Source organism: Lissotriton vulgaris, chromosome 11 (genome assembly GCF_964263255.1).
Source record: "Lissotriton vulgaris chromosome 11, aLisVul1.2, whole genome shotgun sequence".
Classification (NCBI taxonomy): Eukaryota; Metazoa; Chordata; class Amphibia; order Caudata; family Salamandridae; genus Lissotriton; species Lissotriton vulgaris.
The window spans coordinates 360274043-360292098 of NC_141699.1; the positions used below are offsets into that span (position 1 = coordinate 360274043).

The 18056-nt window shown below is 42.6% G+C and overlaps 1 protein-coding gene across 1 annotated transcript in view; it reads right to left on the bottom strand.

Annotated features, from left to right (window-relative positions):
• Positions 1 to 18056, bottom strand: part of LOC147679776 (uncharacterized) — a 275399-nt gene that overhangs the window by 143219 nt on the left and 114124 nt on the right. The window contains exons 5-6 of the mRNA XM_086944753.1: positions 6262 to 6334; positions 5569 to 5763 (exon numbers count right to left, since the gene is read on the bottom strand). Coding sequence (XP_086800879.1) covers positions 5569 to 5763; positions 6262 to 6334 — 268 coding nt within the window. The remainder of the gene's footprint in view (positions 1 to 5568; positions 5764 to 6261; positions 6335 to 18056) is intronic.

Below are 18056 nucleotides of genomic sequence, written 5' to 3' on the forward strand. Positions count from 1 at the left end.
TATTCTGGTCAGACTATATTTTTGTCATCGATATTTCTTCCTGTAGATATTTTTGCAGCGATATTTAGGTAAGGCGATATTTTTGCAACGATATTCCCGTTCTGTACCAGTCTTACACTAATTTAATGTGTGTGCAAAGGACTAGACCTATCCTTTTATGTTAGAAATGTCCTGGACCTGGAGCGGCGCACACGCATGCACTCAATGATTAGACAGTGGACTCCTGCCCCTCTTATGGGTTTAGTATGAAACGTGATAGTGGCAGCATGGAAACAACCTATAGTTTACTTTCAAACACCTTCCCTACTGTTGAGTAGGCTGGAGTTGAAATAGTACATTATATATTCCTAATATTACAGCGGCATCTACTGCAAGTCGATGTAATAACCTGCGTAGTAATGGCATTAAGTTGTAACAATGCGGTCGTTGTAAAGACCACGTTGTGAAATGCAGCGTAGTAAAAGCACGAGTTGTAACGAGCTATATTTGTGGCAGCATGCCCTCTTTTGTGAATATGTATTTATGACCAAACCTTTTTATGCATGTCACAGGAGTGGCAGCCTACTGGCTACTCTAATGTAAAGTCCACTCTTGTATGCTAATCCTGGTTCTATCTTTAACATATCAGTGGATGTTTAACGTGTATGCCTGTATACTGTATACACACCAAGATGCCTCAGCAATCGAGTGCTATATAAAACCCCTACTTTCTTACTTACTTACATTCTATGCATGAGGGAACCAAAGTAATGGAGGCTGTGGTTCAATTTTGGAAGCGCCTTGCTTGTTCATGTGCACAAGATGGAAGTGAGACTGTTTTCCCTAACAGTGGCATCCCTGGAGCTGGTCAGAGGAGACAAAAACCTTGACATTGAGAAAGACTAAGCAGATTTCCCTTTAGAAATTTGATAAGGCCCTTTTATGTGCAAGGAGCTGCTGATTAGTCTTTCTGAGCGCTGCCATTTGGTAGAAGATGGGGGTGAAGGGTGGGACTGGCATCCTTATCACTCAGTGTCAAGTGCTGAAAGTGTTGCACTTGGCTCAGTTTTGCAGAGCCAAAGTAGAACGGACCCAGAACATCAGAGGCAAATGACCCAAGCCTGCACGGCTGTGGCCCTGTAGCACCTGCTTGCCCCATGGCTCACAAAAGGGATCTGACATGGCTCCTCCTATGGGTACAATGGCAGCGGATTATGGGCCTAAATGTATGTGCTACCAAGGATCTATCCAGGACTAATTTTGGGAAGCAAATACAGGAATCCTAAGAGGGCTAGAAGACACCATCCACATCGCCTTCCCCGGGGGAGCAATTAATCATATTTGCATTGATTATAATTCATTACAAGAGCTGATGATTGGGTAGTAACCTCAAGAAATACTGGCTGGCCCCCGCACCTAACAATTGCTACCTCCCCCTGAATTTGATGTGTTCTGCATTACATGTCGTGATAGAAGTAAACTACTTTTTCTTAAATGCGAACACCCTGAACATTGATTTATTGACAGCAGTTACGTGTTTCACAGAAGTTCTGAGATTCCACTTGAAACCACTTACCTTAGTAAGAAATAGACTGCTGGACTTAACTGCCCTGAGGGTCAAGTGATGAAGGGGTTTGCTTGGTGCACAGTTTGGGGCTCAACAATAGGGTAAAGCCCAGGCTAACCAGCGGTAAAAGGGCATTATGGTTGCAATCTTGGCCCAGTCCCTACCTTTTTGTCATGGGACTCCTGAAAAAGTTCCCACAGTCACCAAGTGCCAAGAAGCTTGTGTGGTCATAAGAATAGAGCATTTGGAGAACCTGTGCTGAAGTGTTTAGACATTTCATTGCAGCACGACTGTGATGTTAGGATCTGTGCTGATGTAACTATAAGATGAAAGAAAATAAACAGTTGATTTTACATTTAAATGCATTGTGGATCCGAGAGTAATTCAATAATCGAGAGGGGGCATTGTCTCATTCGCGGGGAGAGATGCACTTTAGACAATATGTGTAGTTCTCGTAGATTGTGTTATGGGCAGTTCACAAGCCATTTGTGGATTCATTTATTCACTACAGGAGAAGAAAGACCACCCTGAGAATATCGTGTGGTTATATTGGCTGCAGGAGTTCATATTATGCCTGGAGGACATGCCGTGTACTCAAAATATTATGGTTGATTGTTTATTGAGGCTGCTTTTAAGAGAAACGTTTAAGAAATGTGAGGAGGACAAGGATGATTATGTGGTTGAGCATGTAACAAAGATGAATGATGGTTGTTTGTCCAAAGATGAGTGGATGTAAAAGATGGATAAGGATGAGAAGTTGAATGGAATACATATGTAGGGACTAGCCAGGAAAAGGAAAGAATCTTGAGAAGTTTTACCTTATTTAAATGTGGCTGAATAGTGGAGTTAGGAAAGTGATATGGTGCACAGGAATTGCTTGTTGGCAGCACCAAGGGTGCTAAGAGAGGAGTTTGCAACTGACACAAGTGGTACATAATTGGTGGAGTGCAATGAAAAGGAGGGTGGGAATGGATTTTTGTTGGCCAGGTTTGGCTAAATGTGGAAAAAAGTTTGGTCCGGGGTTGTTTAGCAGGTGCCCTGAGTGATAAATCACAAACGACCGACCATTGTAGGCTCGCTATGGCTAGTGGAAACGCCTGTGGTACTACGATGAAGGTGGCTTTGGACATTCATGGCCCATTTGTTATACTGCAATTGAGGCTAGTGTATGCTTTGTCCTTGATGGATTAGTGCTCGCACTGGCCGAAACTGAGATTTATGGTTCTGAGAAAGTGTCAGTTCAAATAGATTACCCTAGGGTGCTGCTCTGTGCAATGTTGGTAAGATGGCATCAGTGGAGAAGAAAATATATAGCTTTAGAGGCACTTGCTTCAATTTAAAATTATTATTATAAATATTATTTTGTTTACCATGGACAAGAACACTGCAAGGGTTCCCTGGTGTTGAAGAAGAAAGGGAACTACGTAGAAATGACAGGGGAGAACAGAATTAACAAAACAAAAAGACTTTCAGTAGTCATCTGTAGTACTCATCTGTAGGCTAGGTGGTCATCAAACTAGTCTGATCCTTAACTGGATGGCATTCAAATGTTTGGACAGCAGGTTGCGAAAAACTGTGCCACAAGTTGTGTTTTCTTCACGCAGGGCACAGTAAACAAGAAAATGTTGGATGACTTTAGAGAACTGATAGGAATGTAAGACACCAGAGAATTCTTTAAATCAGATCTCTCTAACCGTAAAAGGTCCTGAAGTGCACTCTTTGCTTGACTTGGTAGTAAAAGGGCCATTTGGGCCTCCAAGATATGATCATGTTTACGCAGCTGGTCCACATGGTTAGGTTCTGGATTTGCAGTTTGTTAAACAGATAACCATGAATACCCAGATACAAGTTGGTGCAATAGTCCAGCCAAGGTAAAATCATGGCAGACAGTACAATGGAGTGTTTGCTTGCCAGAAAAAAGGGGAGGCCCTTCCTAGGAGTGCACAGACTGATGATATGACATCACTGTTACAGAGGAATCCTGATTGATAGTGACTCCTAGCACCTTTCATTTACTTGCAGCAACAGGCAGGCAACTCAGGTCAGGAGGCCACGGCCAATGGTCGTTGCCCCAAATCAAGAGTTCCCTATTGCTAGGGTCAAGTCTTGGTAAGTTGTGGTTCATCCACTATTGCATGGCAGCCAGGCACTCCTTCAACCTGGATGCAGGATAATGGGGCCAAGTGATTTAATCTGATCATGAAGTGCGTGTGATCAGTCTAGGGCAGGGCTTTAAGTGCAAAGGACCTGACAACTTGGGAGAAAGGAGTATCATAGATTTTAGATAGTTGAAGAGAACTGGAGATACTAAGCAGCCATAAGGGACTCTAAAATAAATGGCAGTCTTATCAAAGGTAAACGGGGTAATGACAAAAACAGAGCCAGGTTAGACAAAAAAGATTTAAACCAGGCAAGTACTGCACCCAGGATGCCACTCTGTTAGAGAGGTGTGGTGCTGCGACCAGGGCAGCTGACTTCGGAGCACAGGGTTCACAGTTCGATCCCCGGTTCTGGCGGCAGCTCATTTCAGCACCATGTGACTCTGGGCAATAACTTCCTTAATTTCTATCACGGCCCCTAGCTCATTGAGACGCGTAAGTGTGAGTAGTTCGTGCTTTACAAATAAAATGTAAATTTTTTTTTACAATCTCAGTCATATAGTTTTCTTCAAGTTTTTTTTAAATATTTTCTTTATTGCGGTTTTTAAGGTTCACTTCACATGTTGATACAGCAATATTATCACAGACAGCTCCGAACAGTCAGCCTTACAATCCCTGTACAGCATCAGTCCGCCCATTTGGGTTGTCTCTGGAGCGTATATCGAACCAGAAATAAATGTACACAGTGTTAGTAGCAATCCCATGAACTTTTAACTTAATTTCTCAGTCATATAGTTAATCAATATTTCATGGTGTATTCAATAGAATGCAATCCTAAGATTTAACTTGAGCTAGGCTGCTGTGTCGCTTTCATCTTGAATCTAATCCGTTTCTTCTGCTATAGCCACAAGGAAATTGCTGTACTTTTCATGTAGTAATGGATTGGAGAAACAGTGGAATTGGCATGGAAGAAAGATTTGCAGTTGGCATCATCAAATGGGGAGACTGGAGGTTTTCAACGTAGCAACGTGTTTTAGGGTATTTTGTACTACACCTCAGAGTCGTGCTATTAGAAGTACATGTAATATTACTCATAATAGGAGTAGGCTACCAAATTGAATAACGACTGGGTGAAGAGGCATGGCGGAGAGTGTGATGCTGAAGATGTAAATTGTGAAAGAAATAGGTTTATTCGACAAATAAAAATGGAACGATTCAGAATAGTATTGGGTACCTGAGAGGAAAATGTGGCTAGTGATAAAAGGGATGGTCAAATACACACATTTATTTGGAATGGTGAAGGAAGGTAGAGAGGTCTTTGAATTGAACGAAGGTGGTGTGTGGAACATATTAAAATGAAAGAACCATACACAAAAGCATTCATTCGCTAGGTAAGGAACATAGGGCACACATGCAACCAAATATACCAAAAGTAGTCATGAATCAGTACCAAACTGGGTGGGTCTGTTAGGGAGTAGTAACACTCTGTAAGGTCACAAGAGTATGTAGTGGGATAATGTGAGGGTGGTTAGTTTGTGTGCAAACTTGGATGTTGGCGTCTCTTTGGTGTGTGTTTGCATGTGTGTGTGTGTGTGTGTCTGTGTCTGTGTGTGTGGAGTTGATATGAGTGTGTGTGTGGAGTTGATATGAGTGTTTGTGTGGAGTTAATATGAGTGTGTGGGTTGAGTTGTGTGTATCTGTGATTGTTTGTGAGGAGGGTTGAGCTTGTATTGTATAATACCTGTAATTATGGAAGGCAGTGTCAGTTGCTACTCAGCTGCTCACTCTTTTGGATTGGTTTGCCTTAATTTGGAAGACATCTTGGAAAATCATCTTCAATAGTTCCTCATTCTACACTGGAGCAATAGGACCTGCTATCTTTTGCAGTGCAGAGGTATAATAAGGGTAAATAGTGATGCTCACCACAACAGTGGTGCGCACAGCCCTGGCGGGTCTGATTTAATGATTTTCAGCAGCGCCCTTGTTGGGTTCAACTGGTGATGGGGCGGCTCCCGCTCAGCCATTTCGATAAGCGTGATCCCCAAAGACCACACATCTGCCTTGTAGTCATAAGGGATATCTTTGGAGGTCTCACAAAGGATCACTTCTGGGGCCATCCTAAAATGAGTGAGACATTACAAGAGGTCAGGAAACACGGCTTTGACAGAGATATACAGGAGTCTAGACAATACCTTTAATAAAGAAACACACAGGAGTTGCACCCGTGTCCCCTCCCACCTACGTCTATGCAAAGCCACAGAAATACACAAAAGAAACTGTGACAACCTCATCGTACAACAAAAGACACAAACAGCTTCGAACAGCCACTCAAACATGTATACAATATCACACCAAAAAGGGTCAGACAAACACCATGGGAGCATGCAATGCCTCCACCCTCTAGCATTCAATGGCATGGTTAGACATCTAACTGGAACAGACACTACCCCTTTCACCCAACACACATAAGCACACAGTGTTAGACAAACACACCAGGACCCTATATTGTCCCACACCTCCATCACCAACAAGTCAGGCAAAATAGGGCTTCCAGTACCTCTTGCTTGCATGCCTGCTGTGAAACAGCCAAACCCTCCTGTTGGTGCTTAAACATACCAATAGGGCGTCCCTATAAATGATGACCGACGCTGCCGAATCCTTGAGTTCTTCGCCGACACTCCAAAGTCAGCTGTATCAAAAATATACAAGAAGAACTGTTGACATAGAGTAGACCCTAGCAAAACACAGTCAGTAATAACATCCAAGCGTATTACACAAAAGTAATAACCAAAGTAGCATCCACTTAAGGATGGCATCAGAACTGGGATGTTTAGCCTACCAGCCCTGAGTTGAGTTATACGATTGTGGGGGAGTGTACTGAGGGTCTGCTTACCTTGAACATTTTCAGAAGTAGGAGGTGTAACTGGGAAGACTGTCAGCCCTGGCGAGAGTGGTAGAGGCAGAAAGGTGTAACTAAGCAACTTACCAGCTATGGGAGATTGTGAGAAATTTGAGTGGGGAGTTTGGCAGCCAGTGCTTAATTTGAGTTGGTGGTTTCCAGTGCTCAGCACCGGCACTTAATCATCAACACCTGCGCTTTTCATGAGTACCGACTGAGGACACATTAATTTACAGGGAGATTAATTGATTTGCCCAGAATCACAGGATGTTTAGCCCACATTGGGTATCGTACCATCATACCTGGTTCCCCAGCTCCGAAGTCTGCAGCTCTGGCCATTATGGCACATACTCTCCCCACTTTCATAGTTAGCAGTTGGTTCTGTTTTAGGTGATGCTAATAGGCAAAATGGGCTGGTGAAAGCTGCTGCCTGACGAGAACCCCCGCAATAATTTGTTTTTACAAATTAACCACTGCTGATAGCCCTAACAGATTGTGGAGTCTGCCAGCCCAGAAGCGAATGCCAGGAGTAGATGGGTGTGACTGGGGAGTTGGCTAACCCCGAAGTGAGTTTACATTTTGTGGGATTTAACTGGGGATTTTACTAGCCCAGAAGTGAGAAGGAAGAGCAGGGTGTCACTGGGGAGTCTGACAGCCATGGGAAGGTAATAGGATTGCAATCTGCCTTCCAAGAAGAGTGGGAGAAGCAGGTGGTAAGGGTGTATCTGATGAGCTCGCCATCCCTCAGGACAGTGAAAGGACTAGAGTGGAGTAACTGAGGCCTCACCGAAAAGACCTAACAAGGCTTACAGACACAATATCAGCTCCCCAGAGAGAATTTCTCTAAATATCTGCAGATCAGATAGTTTTTAGAGAACAGTGGCATTTCTTTTCAGCCAAACCCCCTGATCGAGGATAATACAAGAGGAGCAAAGTTTGGCATTTTATATAATATGATGTTAAATACAAAAGTGAATGATATTGAGCAGCAGAATTCTAAACGGGGGATTCAGACAGGATATTCAAATTGAAATTTTTTTGGGAATGGCGAAAGATTTATTCCTGTCTGCAAAGCTTTCTGCGCAACATTTCAAATCACTTTTTAATTTATATTACACACCTGACAAGGTGTCTAAATGGCCTGGGGATGCGATAGAGAAATGTTTTCGCTGCGGTTATATTTCTGCAAATGATGTACATATCTTTTTTGCCTGCCCATCTTTGGCTCCCCTCTTGTCGCAGATAGAGAGATGTTTATCGGAAATTGTAGGTAACCTAATTCAATTGTCTGCAACACAGATTCTTTTGGGGGTAGAAATGGGTTCATTGGATATTGGAACCGCGAAGCAACATGCTAAATTAATATTTGTAGCAACAGCTGTTTATAGGCTGTGTATTGCTTCGCATTGGCTACAACAAGAACCCCCCTCATTTGTGGAATGGCAGTCTAGGTTCTTTGTAATTCATAATATGGAATATAGTCTCTATGCTCTTAAGGGTACACGGAAAAAGAAACTTGGGCAACAAATTTGGGGCTTAGTCACACAGTATCTTGAGTTGTAAAATAGGGTTACATCTCCTATTTAGTGCCAGCTGGTAGAATCAAGCCAAATGTTTTAATGCCTATTGATCACTAATTCAATGTGATTGTCTTATCTCTTTCCTCTTTTTTTTTGTTTTTGTTTTGGATTGCTCATAATATACTTGGTAAAATTTGTTTGGTCTAAAATGCTTTGTTCTGACTCTCGTAAAATTATAATATGTTTTGATTCATTTTGTGACAATTTTTATTGTATTAGATTGACTCGTACCAACCGATTCATGTATTTGTAAAAAAAAAATCAAATTTAAAAACTACACAAAAAAGAAAAGACCTAACAAGGCTGAAGCCAAACTAGGGTTTCTTGTGTTCCCTCTGGAATGAGCCTTGCCTGGCATTTCAGGAAGGGCTGCTCCCATGAGGAGCAGGGTGAATTCTGATTCACAGAAAGCGGGCCACTGTCTAGAGTGGCATAGTAGGTGAAAAAGATGGGTTGGAACGCCACCCAAATAGAGTACCAATGTTTCAAATATTTGCAAGCATTCTCCCATTAACTTTTGTATGTTTGATGTAAGTGGGAAGTGTGTCTGTCCTCTGACATGGTGGTAAAGGCAGAGGTGTGTGATTAGGGAAGCTGCCAGCTCTTGGATAGTAGAAGTAGTGGGTGCAGAGGTTTGTGATTAGGGAAGCTGCCAGCTCTTGGATAGTAGAAGTAGTGGGTGGATGAAAAGAGGGGTCTCCCAGCCCTAAGGAGAGTCATGGGACTGGAGAAGTGTTAGTTGGGAGTCTTAACAGCCTTGAAGAGAAAATGAGGAGCAGAGGAATGTGAATATATAGTCTGGCAGCACCAGTTCTTCTAGACAAATTAATCTACACCTGGAGACAAACCATTATCAATATACAAATTAAAAGAGGGCAAAACTAAAAGCAAAGAAGTTTTGCAATGTATTTGTGTAAAGTGCACACCAAATGCATAAATCATAGTTATTTAGCATTGAACTTCAATTTGTGCACTTCCCTAGAGAGCTAAACTCCAACAAAAGTGGTGCTGCACTCCACAAAAACAACTACATGGTATTCTGAGAGAGCGGTAATTTGATTGTCATCGGCACATCTGAAGAGGTATGTCAGCACTTTATGTTCTTCATCTTCTGGAGCCAATCAGCAAATGGAGACTGAACAAGGAAAAGAAGTCAATTGTCCGCAAGTTCAGTTGTCGTTGGACAGTACACAGACAAGTGATAGTAATTATATAGCGCTTACTACCCCTGACAAGGTGTTAAATCTCCTCACGCTGCTCCGGGACCCAAGGTTCATGATTAATCCAGTTACCACTGGTTGTGGTTGGGTACTGGGATCAGTCATGTGCTCTTGAAGGAGACCATCCCATGCATTTACCCCAGAATCTTTGTGGTGGATTAAGTTATTAGGAGTTAATGAATGTCTGACAAAATATCGAAATCAAAAATATCGAAATACAAAAATATCGGAACAAAAATATCGAAGTCAAAAATATAGGAATCCTATCCCTAACAAGGTAAGTACAAAAATATCGAAAAAATAATATCGTAGTACAAAAATATCGAAATTAAAAATATCGTTTTTTTAAATGTATTAATAATGATGTAAAAATAATTATAAAATACATATAATGTTACAAATATTAAATAAAAATATTAAAACATAATTAAAAAATTAAAACTAATACATATACATTTAAAATAAATTAAAAACTTAATAATTTAATGTAATTTAATATTTTTTTATTTCATTTAATTGATTTAATTTAAATTTATTTTATTTTTACCTTGTACGACTGTACCCCAAAAACCCAAAACTGACCCTGAACCCTAAAAATACCCCTTTACCCAAAAACCCAAAACTGACCCTGAACCCTAAAAATATCCCTGTACCCCAAAAACCCAAAACTGACCCTAAACCCTAAAAATACCCCTTTACCCAAAAACTGAAAACTGACCCTGAACCCTAAAAATACCCCTTTACCCAAAAACTGAAAACTGACCCTGAACCCTAAAAATACCCCTTTACCCATGAACTGAAAACTGACCCTGAACCCTAAAAATACCCCTGTACCCATGAACTGAAAACTGACCCTGAACCCTAAAAATACCCCTTTACCCATGAACTGAAAACTGACCCTGAACCCTAAAAATACCCCTGTACCCATGAACTGAAAACTGACCCTGAACCCTAAAAATACCCCTTTACCCAAAAACTGAAAACTGACCCTGAACCCTAAAAATACCCCTTTACCCAAAAACCCAAAACTGACCCTGAACCCTAAAAATATCCCTGTACCCCAAAAACCCAAAACTGACCCTAAACCCTAAAAATACCCCTTTACCCAAAAACTGAAAACTGACCCTGAACCCTAAAAATACCCCTTTACCCAAAAACTGAAAACTGACCCTGAACCCTAAAAATACCCCTTTACCCATGAACTGAAAACTGACCCTGAACCCTAAAAATACCCCTGTACCCATGAACTGAAAACTGACCCTGAACCCTAAAAATACCCCTTTACCCATGAACTGAAAACTGACCCTGAACCCTAAAAATACCCCTGTACCCATGAACTGAAAACTGACCCTGAACCCTAAAAATACCCCTTTACCCAAAAACTGAAAACTGACCCTGAACCCTAAAAATACCCCTTTACCCATGAACTGAAAACTGACCCTGAACCCTAAAAATACCCCTGTACCCATGAACTGAAAACTGACCCTGAACCCTAAAAATACCCCTGTACCCAAATTAATGAATATTATTTAATTACCAATTAATTATTAATTAACAATAACAATAAAGTAAATATATTAGCACATTTGCTGTAATTAATTTAATTTAATAATTAATATTATTTTGCACAATTAATTAATTAAGAATAACAATAAATTATATATAAAGAAAATTACTATAATTAATGTAATTAAATAATTAATAATAATTAATTACCAACTAATTAATAATTATAAATATGTAAAAAATTATAATAATTAATTAACTAATTAATAGAAATTAATTACCAATTAATTATTAATTAAAATATGTACAAACATATATCAATTAATTAATTATTATTAAATTACTTCCCACCCTATTCCCCTATAAACCCATAACCCGCTACAGAACATATTTATCAATTAATAAATTAATTAAAAATAATTAAAAATTAATTCTCAATTAATTAATTAATAATTCCTACTAATTCATAATTAATTTAACATAATAAATTACTTCCCACCCTATTCCCCTATAAACCCACAACCCGCTACAGTAGTAAAAGACAATATTTAATAAAATAACATTAAAAATAAATAATAAAACATAATAAATACAATATAATATACACTAAATTTATTTAAAAATTGATATTAGTAACATCAAAGTTATTAATTTCGATATTATTAATATCGATATTTACAACTTCGATATTACTGATATCATACCAATATCGATATTTAGACTGTCAATATTACTTACCTCCGATATTTTTGTATTTCGATATTTAAACTTCGATATTTTTGCATATCGATATTTAAAAATCGATATTTTGTCTGTGTACCGGAGTTAATATGGTCTGGTACCGTTTAAGATTCCCCCTCCTCCCATTCAACAAACAGAATCTTTGGTTGGATGGGGAGCCCTTCCGTCGCGTTGCTCATCCCCCTTCCAAGGCCACCATCACACAGTACAAACACCAAGTTGTTTGGGTTAGGGGTCGTAGACCCCCGGCCATATTTTATTACATAAAACAATAAGACATGTAAATGAATATAATTTTCATTCTGTACACAAAATACGCAGAAAGTCCAATACATTGATAGGTATAGGTCTGTCAGTTGGCTAACTTTAACGTGTTATATAATACATGTTCATTCCTATCATGAGCTATGCAATGAAGGTGATTCCCTTTCTGCGTATTCCCTTTTAGAGCCTACGGCAAGGTCAATGACTGGCGGCCCCAGATCCCAATAAAGCTACGCCCCAAGTAACCCCCTTCTGAGTGTTGTTTGTTGCATCGGGGGTCCAGTTTACCGTATGGATACCTCCCCCGGGATCCCCCTACGCCCTCAGCCATAACTTCATAACGGGGCGGCTGCAGTTAATAAGTGCCCTTGAGCGCGTGCGGGGTGGCCACAAGCCTCTGGAAAGCGTGGCTTCCCTTCCTCCGCACCCTGCCAGCCTACGGGCTGTAATCTCAAGACTCCTACCGGAGCGATGTTGCGAAGGGGGTCCAGCTTACCGGAAAGATACCTCCCCCGGGCCCCCCCTTTGCCCAGACTCTTAACTCCATAAACGGGGTCCTGCCATTCTCCGTCCTTGCGCCCTTGGGCGCATGCGCTTGCGGGGTGACCCATGGCCTACTGGAAGCGTGGTTCCCATAGCCCCCGCACCCAATCCATAATACGTCCTTGCGCCCTTGAGAGCATGCACGTGTGTGGGTGGCCCATGGCCTTCTGGAAGCGTGGCTCCCACTGCCCCCCGCACCCTTTCAACCTACCGGCTGAAACTGCCCCTTGGAGTTCTATGAGAGACCCTCTGTCTCCTCCTCGGGCGTTCCCTTTCATAAACATGATGCCCTCTAAAGTACCGCAAACTATGTTCCCCAATCATGACCTTCCCGCCACAGGCCAGCATAGTTGACCAAGTGTATGGCCTCCCCTCCGCCTAGAGTAAAGGTCATGCTGTGTCCATAAAGACTATAATACCCAGACCAGAGAGGTGAACCCCATCCTGTAAAGAGCAGTCCGCGGATCCAACCGGGATGCACTGTGCCCTCACTATCATTGACTTGGGCATACCACTGCCGATCACCCATACCCATATACACCGCTGGTCGGGCGAGTACCGCTTGAAATCTGCAACGCCCCCATTCAAAGGCCCTCGATGTCGCCCGACAAAATCAGAGACACTTCATTAAGACACATATAATTCCTAAACCGCAAACCAATTAGTTTAGAAAAAATGCTTCAAGAAAACACTTTATTGCAACATAACTATAACCCTATAACACGTATTACACTTCTCCTTCTGACCTGTAAACATACGAAATTACCCCAGTATCTGCTTTAGGGGATGGTGGATGGGAAAAAGAAAAATTGGGGGCCTCCGACCGAGGGACGTTCCCGAGGAGCAGTACTCCCCAGCCTTTATAGTTCCTATTTGGGCAATCCGGTTTAGACCAGATTGTCCGACTATGGGACCTCAGAGGAACCGGAAGCACTTGAAGTGCTTCGGTTCACCCGCGACCCTGCCTATGAGATAGAAACCTAGAAACCCAAAGGGGAGGAGCAAGGAGGCGCGACCTCTCAAAGATGCAGGGGACCGGCGCAACCTCAATAGTGGCGGCGTGCCCGAGTTTGTGCCCGTCTCGGCAAGGGTGATCATTAGTGGGTAGGTATGTGACTTCACACAACTCAAGATTAGTTATTGATAGGTTGTAGGGTATAACTATCAAAGGAGAACTGGTTGAGAACTTTGAAATGAGATGTGGGCAATTTGCAGAAATAAAATAATAGAGATTAACGTAACCGTGCACATGGGTAGGCTGTAGAGAGAGGAGGAATGCGCAGAGGATAGAAAGTAAGGAGCGGGCCATTCACAGAAAAAAAAGCGAGGAAACACTGGAGATTAGCTCCCTTGGTTGCTAGCTTCTGTAAATAGTTTTAGGCAATATACAACCACAGTCCCATTACGCAATGGCCTCTGTCTTCTTCTGTGTGCAGGCACTCATGCGCTACATTCCAAACATCAGCAAACATTTTGATAGCTCTGTGCTCAGAGAATATTCAACTTTGTAATTGCCGTTAACAAGCTTACACAAGATCTAGATAGCTTTTGCATATACACATGAGAAACAAAAACTGGTACATATTTGCTTACATTATGGACTTACACAAAGCTCTGAAATCAATCTGGCACAAATAACCTAACATAACAAAAATTGCTGCCAACTGGAACAGGGTCGAAAGTATACAACATAATACAAACTACGTACATCTCGGTCATTAGTAAGGTGAAAACAAAATGTAATCTGTAGTTAATATATACAAACGAGACTCGGACAAGAGTGCAACTGTTTCAGTCCAAACGTTGTTCAACTTTACACTACACAGCATGACCAAAGCTACAAACCAACAGAGCGCTCTACAATAAGAGTATCTATGAGCTGGAAGGCACACCATCAAAAGGTGTTTCTGGCTCATAAGAGGGCAGCAGGAGCCCTGCTCAAAGAACAGCGTGCCTCATCTTTAAAACCTATTGGGGCACTCCTAGATATCTACAGGGCAAGGGTCGTGAGCGCAGCATTATACGGCGCATTACTGTGGGGTATACAGAGAGTTGACACCTTGGCCTCCCTCGATAACAATTTCCACAAAGATCTTTTGAGGCTACCCCACAGCACCCCCACAATCCCCCTTTTGCTAGATGCGGGCTCCCGCCCAATATGCGAGCAAGCCAAATTACGCCCCCTTCTATTATGGTCCAGAATATGGAATGTCCCTGAACTCCGCAGCTATGCAGATGCCCTAAATGATCTTCTGTCCCTTCCGGGTTGCCATAAGGTTACCTGGTTTAGGGAGGTCAAGTGCCTTCTTTATAAACTGGGTCTAGGCGATGCCTGGGACAACAAATCAGCACCTTCAAAACAACTTTTAAAGAAGGCCTATTGGTCATGGGTGGACAACGAGAGAATGTGCAACCCAAATCATTGTAAATCTGTCGCCCAGTTTCTGTTAGTTAAAGAGCTCCCTTACAGGGAACCCTATTTGGATTTAATCCATAACCCAAGCGACCGATCACTGTACATCAAATTTAGGGTGGGGGTACTCCCCTTAGGCCAGTTTACCTCCACCTGGAAACCACCCCTGCAAACTGTACCATACTGTCCTTTCTGTGACTTGAGGGTCGAGTCTGTTGCGCACTTGCTGTTTGAGTGCAACGCTTATGCATCGCCTAGAAGGATGTGGATGAAGCCCCTATGCAGGAGCCTGGGAACGAGATCACACTTGGAAGCCCTGCGCATATTGCGCACAGATGCAAGACCCTTTTTTGCCTGCTGTATGGCAAAATTTTTAGGTTGGGCTTGGCGTATAAGAACTGCAAAAAAGTTGTTGATTCAGTAATATGTTCCTTTCCTGTCTTGCCCTTTCTCAAATCAATGATTGTTTTTTTTTATTCTACATGCTGATTTTGTCGGTCATTGTACTGAGCGTGTTAAAATATGCTTTTTTTAACTGATGTAATGTGTCGCTTTTATGATATGTTTTTATATCGAAATAAAGCTTATTATTATTATACAATAAGAGTAACGGATGAGGACCTCGCTTCCAGAATGTCACGTGGGCTGAGGTTACACAGCAACGAGGTGTTGTTTGGACAGGAGAGTATTAGGTTTCCGTAAAGTGCAGCACAGGTGGTGCTAGGCAGACTTGAAAATGGATACTATTGCATAGCTTTGGTGTATAGTCTTCCTGCACTAGCTGGTGAAAGACCAGATAGTCACAGCCTCCAAAGAATCCCTAGAATGCAGTCTCATGGTCCCACTGAGGCAGCACCCCGCGGATTCCTAGGAGCAGTCTTTGTTCTAAAACGTAGAACAGGCCCTAAGGAATCACTGCACAATATATTGGGACACACGAATCACAGAGGACCAGATCACTTGGATAAAGGCCTAAGCTTGCAGAGTACCTCAGGGGCTGATTTACTAAGGTTTCACACAACGCAACTCAGCGAGAAAACTTGCTATGCTGCGTTGGGTGAAACGCAGAGAGCAGAAGTGCACCACATCTACTAATAAGTGGCACACTTCTGCTCTCTCCTAGCACTGGCGCATGTGTGCTGCCTAGCCCCAATGCAAAAACAACCGTTGATTTGCCATTGTGCAACATTCCGTCCATCATCTTGTGTGTTTTGCTATTCACCCTATGTGGGAAGGGTATGCCCAGAGGTGGGTCCCGTGCTCACTAAGCCACTGAGGTCAAGCTATCCTGGCTGAAGACGGCTGATAGCCAGAAACCGGTCCTAGGATGCTTGATTCCGGTCCAGGGAAGACATGGCTTGGCAGTTCGGGCTGGATTGTTCCCATGAGGCACAGGGTCCAGACTGATTTGCATATGGCTATGTCTGAATTGGGGTGGCTTGGTGAGCAAAATAACGATGGATTAAACCCAGATCTGTGACTGGGGGTGAATGTTTTGCCATTGTGCAACATTCCGTCCAACATCTTGTGTGTTTTTCTGTTCACCCAATGTGGGAAGGGTATGCCCAGATGTGGGTCCCGTGCTCACTAAGCCACTGGAGTCAAGCTATCCTGGCTGAAGACGGCTGATAGCCAAAAACCTGTCCTAGGATGCCTGATTCCGGTCCAGGGAAGACATGGCTTGGCAGTTCGGGCTGGACTGTTCCCATGAGGCACAGGGTCAAGACTGATTTGCATATGGCCATGTCTGAACTGGGGTGGCTTGGTGAGCAAAATAACGATGGATTAAACCCAGATCTGTGACTGGGGGTGAATGTTTTGGCATTGTGCAACATTTCGTCTATCATCTTGTGTGTTTTGCTGTTCACCCTATGTGGGAAGGGTATGCCCAGACGTGGGTCCCCTGCTCACTAAGCTACTGGAGTCAAGCTATCCTGACTGAAGACGGCTGATAGCCAGAAACCAGTCCTAGGATGCTTGATTCCGGTCCAGGGAAGACATGGCTTGGCAGTTCGGGCTGGACTGTTCCCATGAGGCACAGGGTCTAGACTGATTTGACTATGGCCATGTCTGAACTGGGGTGGCTTGGTGAGCAAAATAACGATGGATTAAACCCAGATCTGTGACTGGGGGTGAATGTTTTGCCATTGTGCAACAACCGTCCATCATCTTGTGTGTTTTGCTGTTCACTCTATGTGGGAAGGGTATGCCCAGACGTGGGTCCCCTGCTCACTAAGCCACTGGAGTCAAGCTATCCTGGCTGAAGACGGCTGATAGCCACAAACAGGTCCTAGGATGCTTGATTCCGGTCCAGGGAAGACATAGCTTGGCAGTTCGGGCTGGACTGTTCCCATGAGGCACAGGGTCAAGACTGATTTGCATATGGCCATGTCTGAACTGGGGTGCCTTGGTGAGCAAAATGACAATGGATTAAACCCAGATCTGTGAGTGGGGGTGAATGTTTTGCTATTGTGCTACATTCCATCCATCATCTTGTGTGTTTTGCTAGCTCCAATGCAGGCACCCTTGCATCATACACCCTTGCGTCATGCACCCTTGCATCCTGGTGCGTTAAGGGCAGGATTGTTTTTATGAAGGAATGGACACCTTTCTGCACAAAAACAACCATGAAATGCATTTTCAGCTTTGTATGCCTGCTGCCAAATAAGAGGAAATAACAAGGAGAAATAAAAATATTTTTCCTCAGTTTGCCTAGATCGGGAGGCGCACCATTTTGGCAGAATCGCAGGTTTACAGACTTTCGTAAATATGGGATTGCATCAAAAACCAAGGGTGGATGCATGGGAAGGACCATACTGGACCCATGGAGAACTTTTCTGCTGCACGCCCATAGTAAATCTGTCCCACGATGTGCTTGGAAACACATACAAAATGTAGATAAGCACAGGTTGGAAGTAGAAAGTGGTTGACAGAGGTCAAACCACAAACTAAGAGGTTATGTTATGATTTGCTGAAGGTGCGCTGTGGGAGATGGACACACGACCACATTAGGAAATGACATTTCAGTGCAATATTTTATCTACTTCATGGATCAGCGCCTGACTTTATAAGCCATTTAAATACAATCAGCTGTACTCTTCAGAATAACAGAAGTGGATGAATGTGCCTGGGGGACCCCCAACATTGAGGAGAGAAAGGTTGAGTTAGGGTCAAGGACGTAGTGAACACCCCACTTTAGCATCTACAGTTTGGTGGGTTCTTCTGCCACATTAAATGGTTTAATT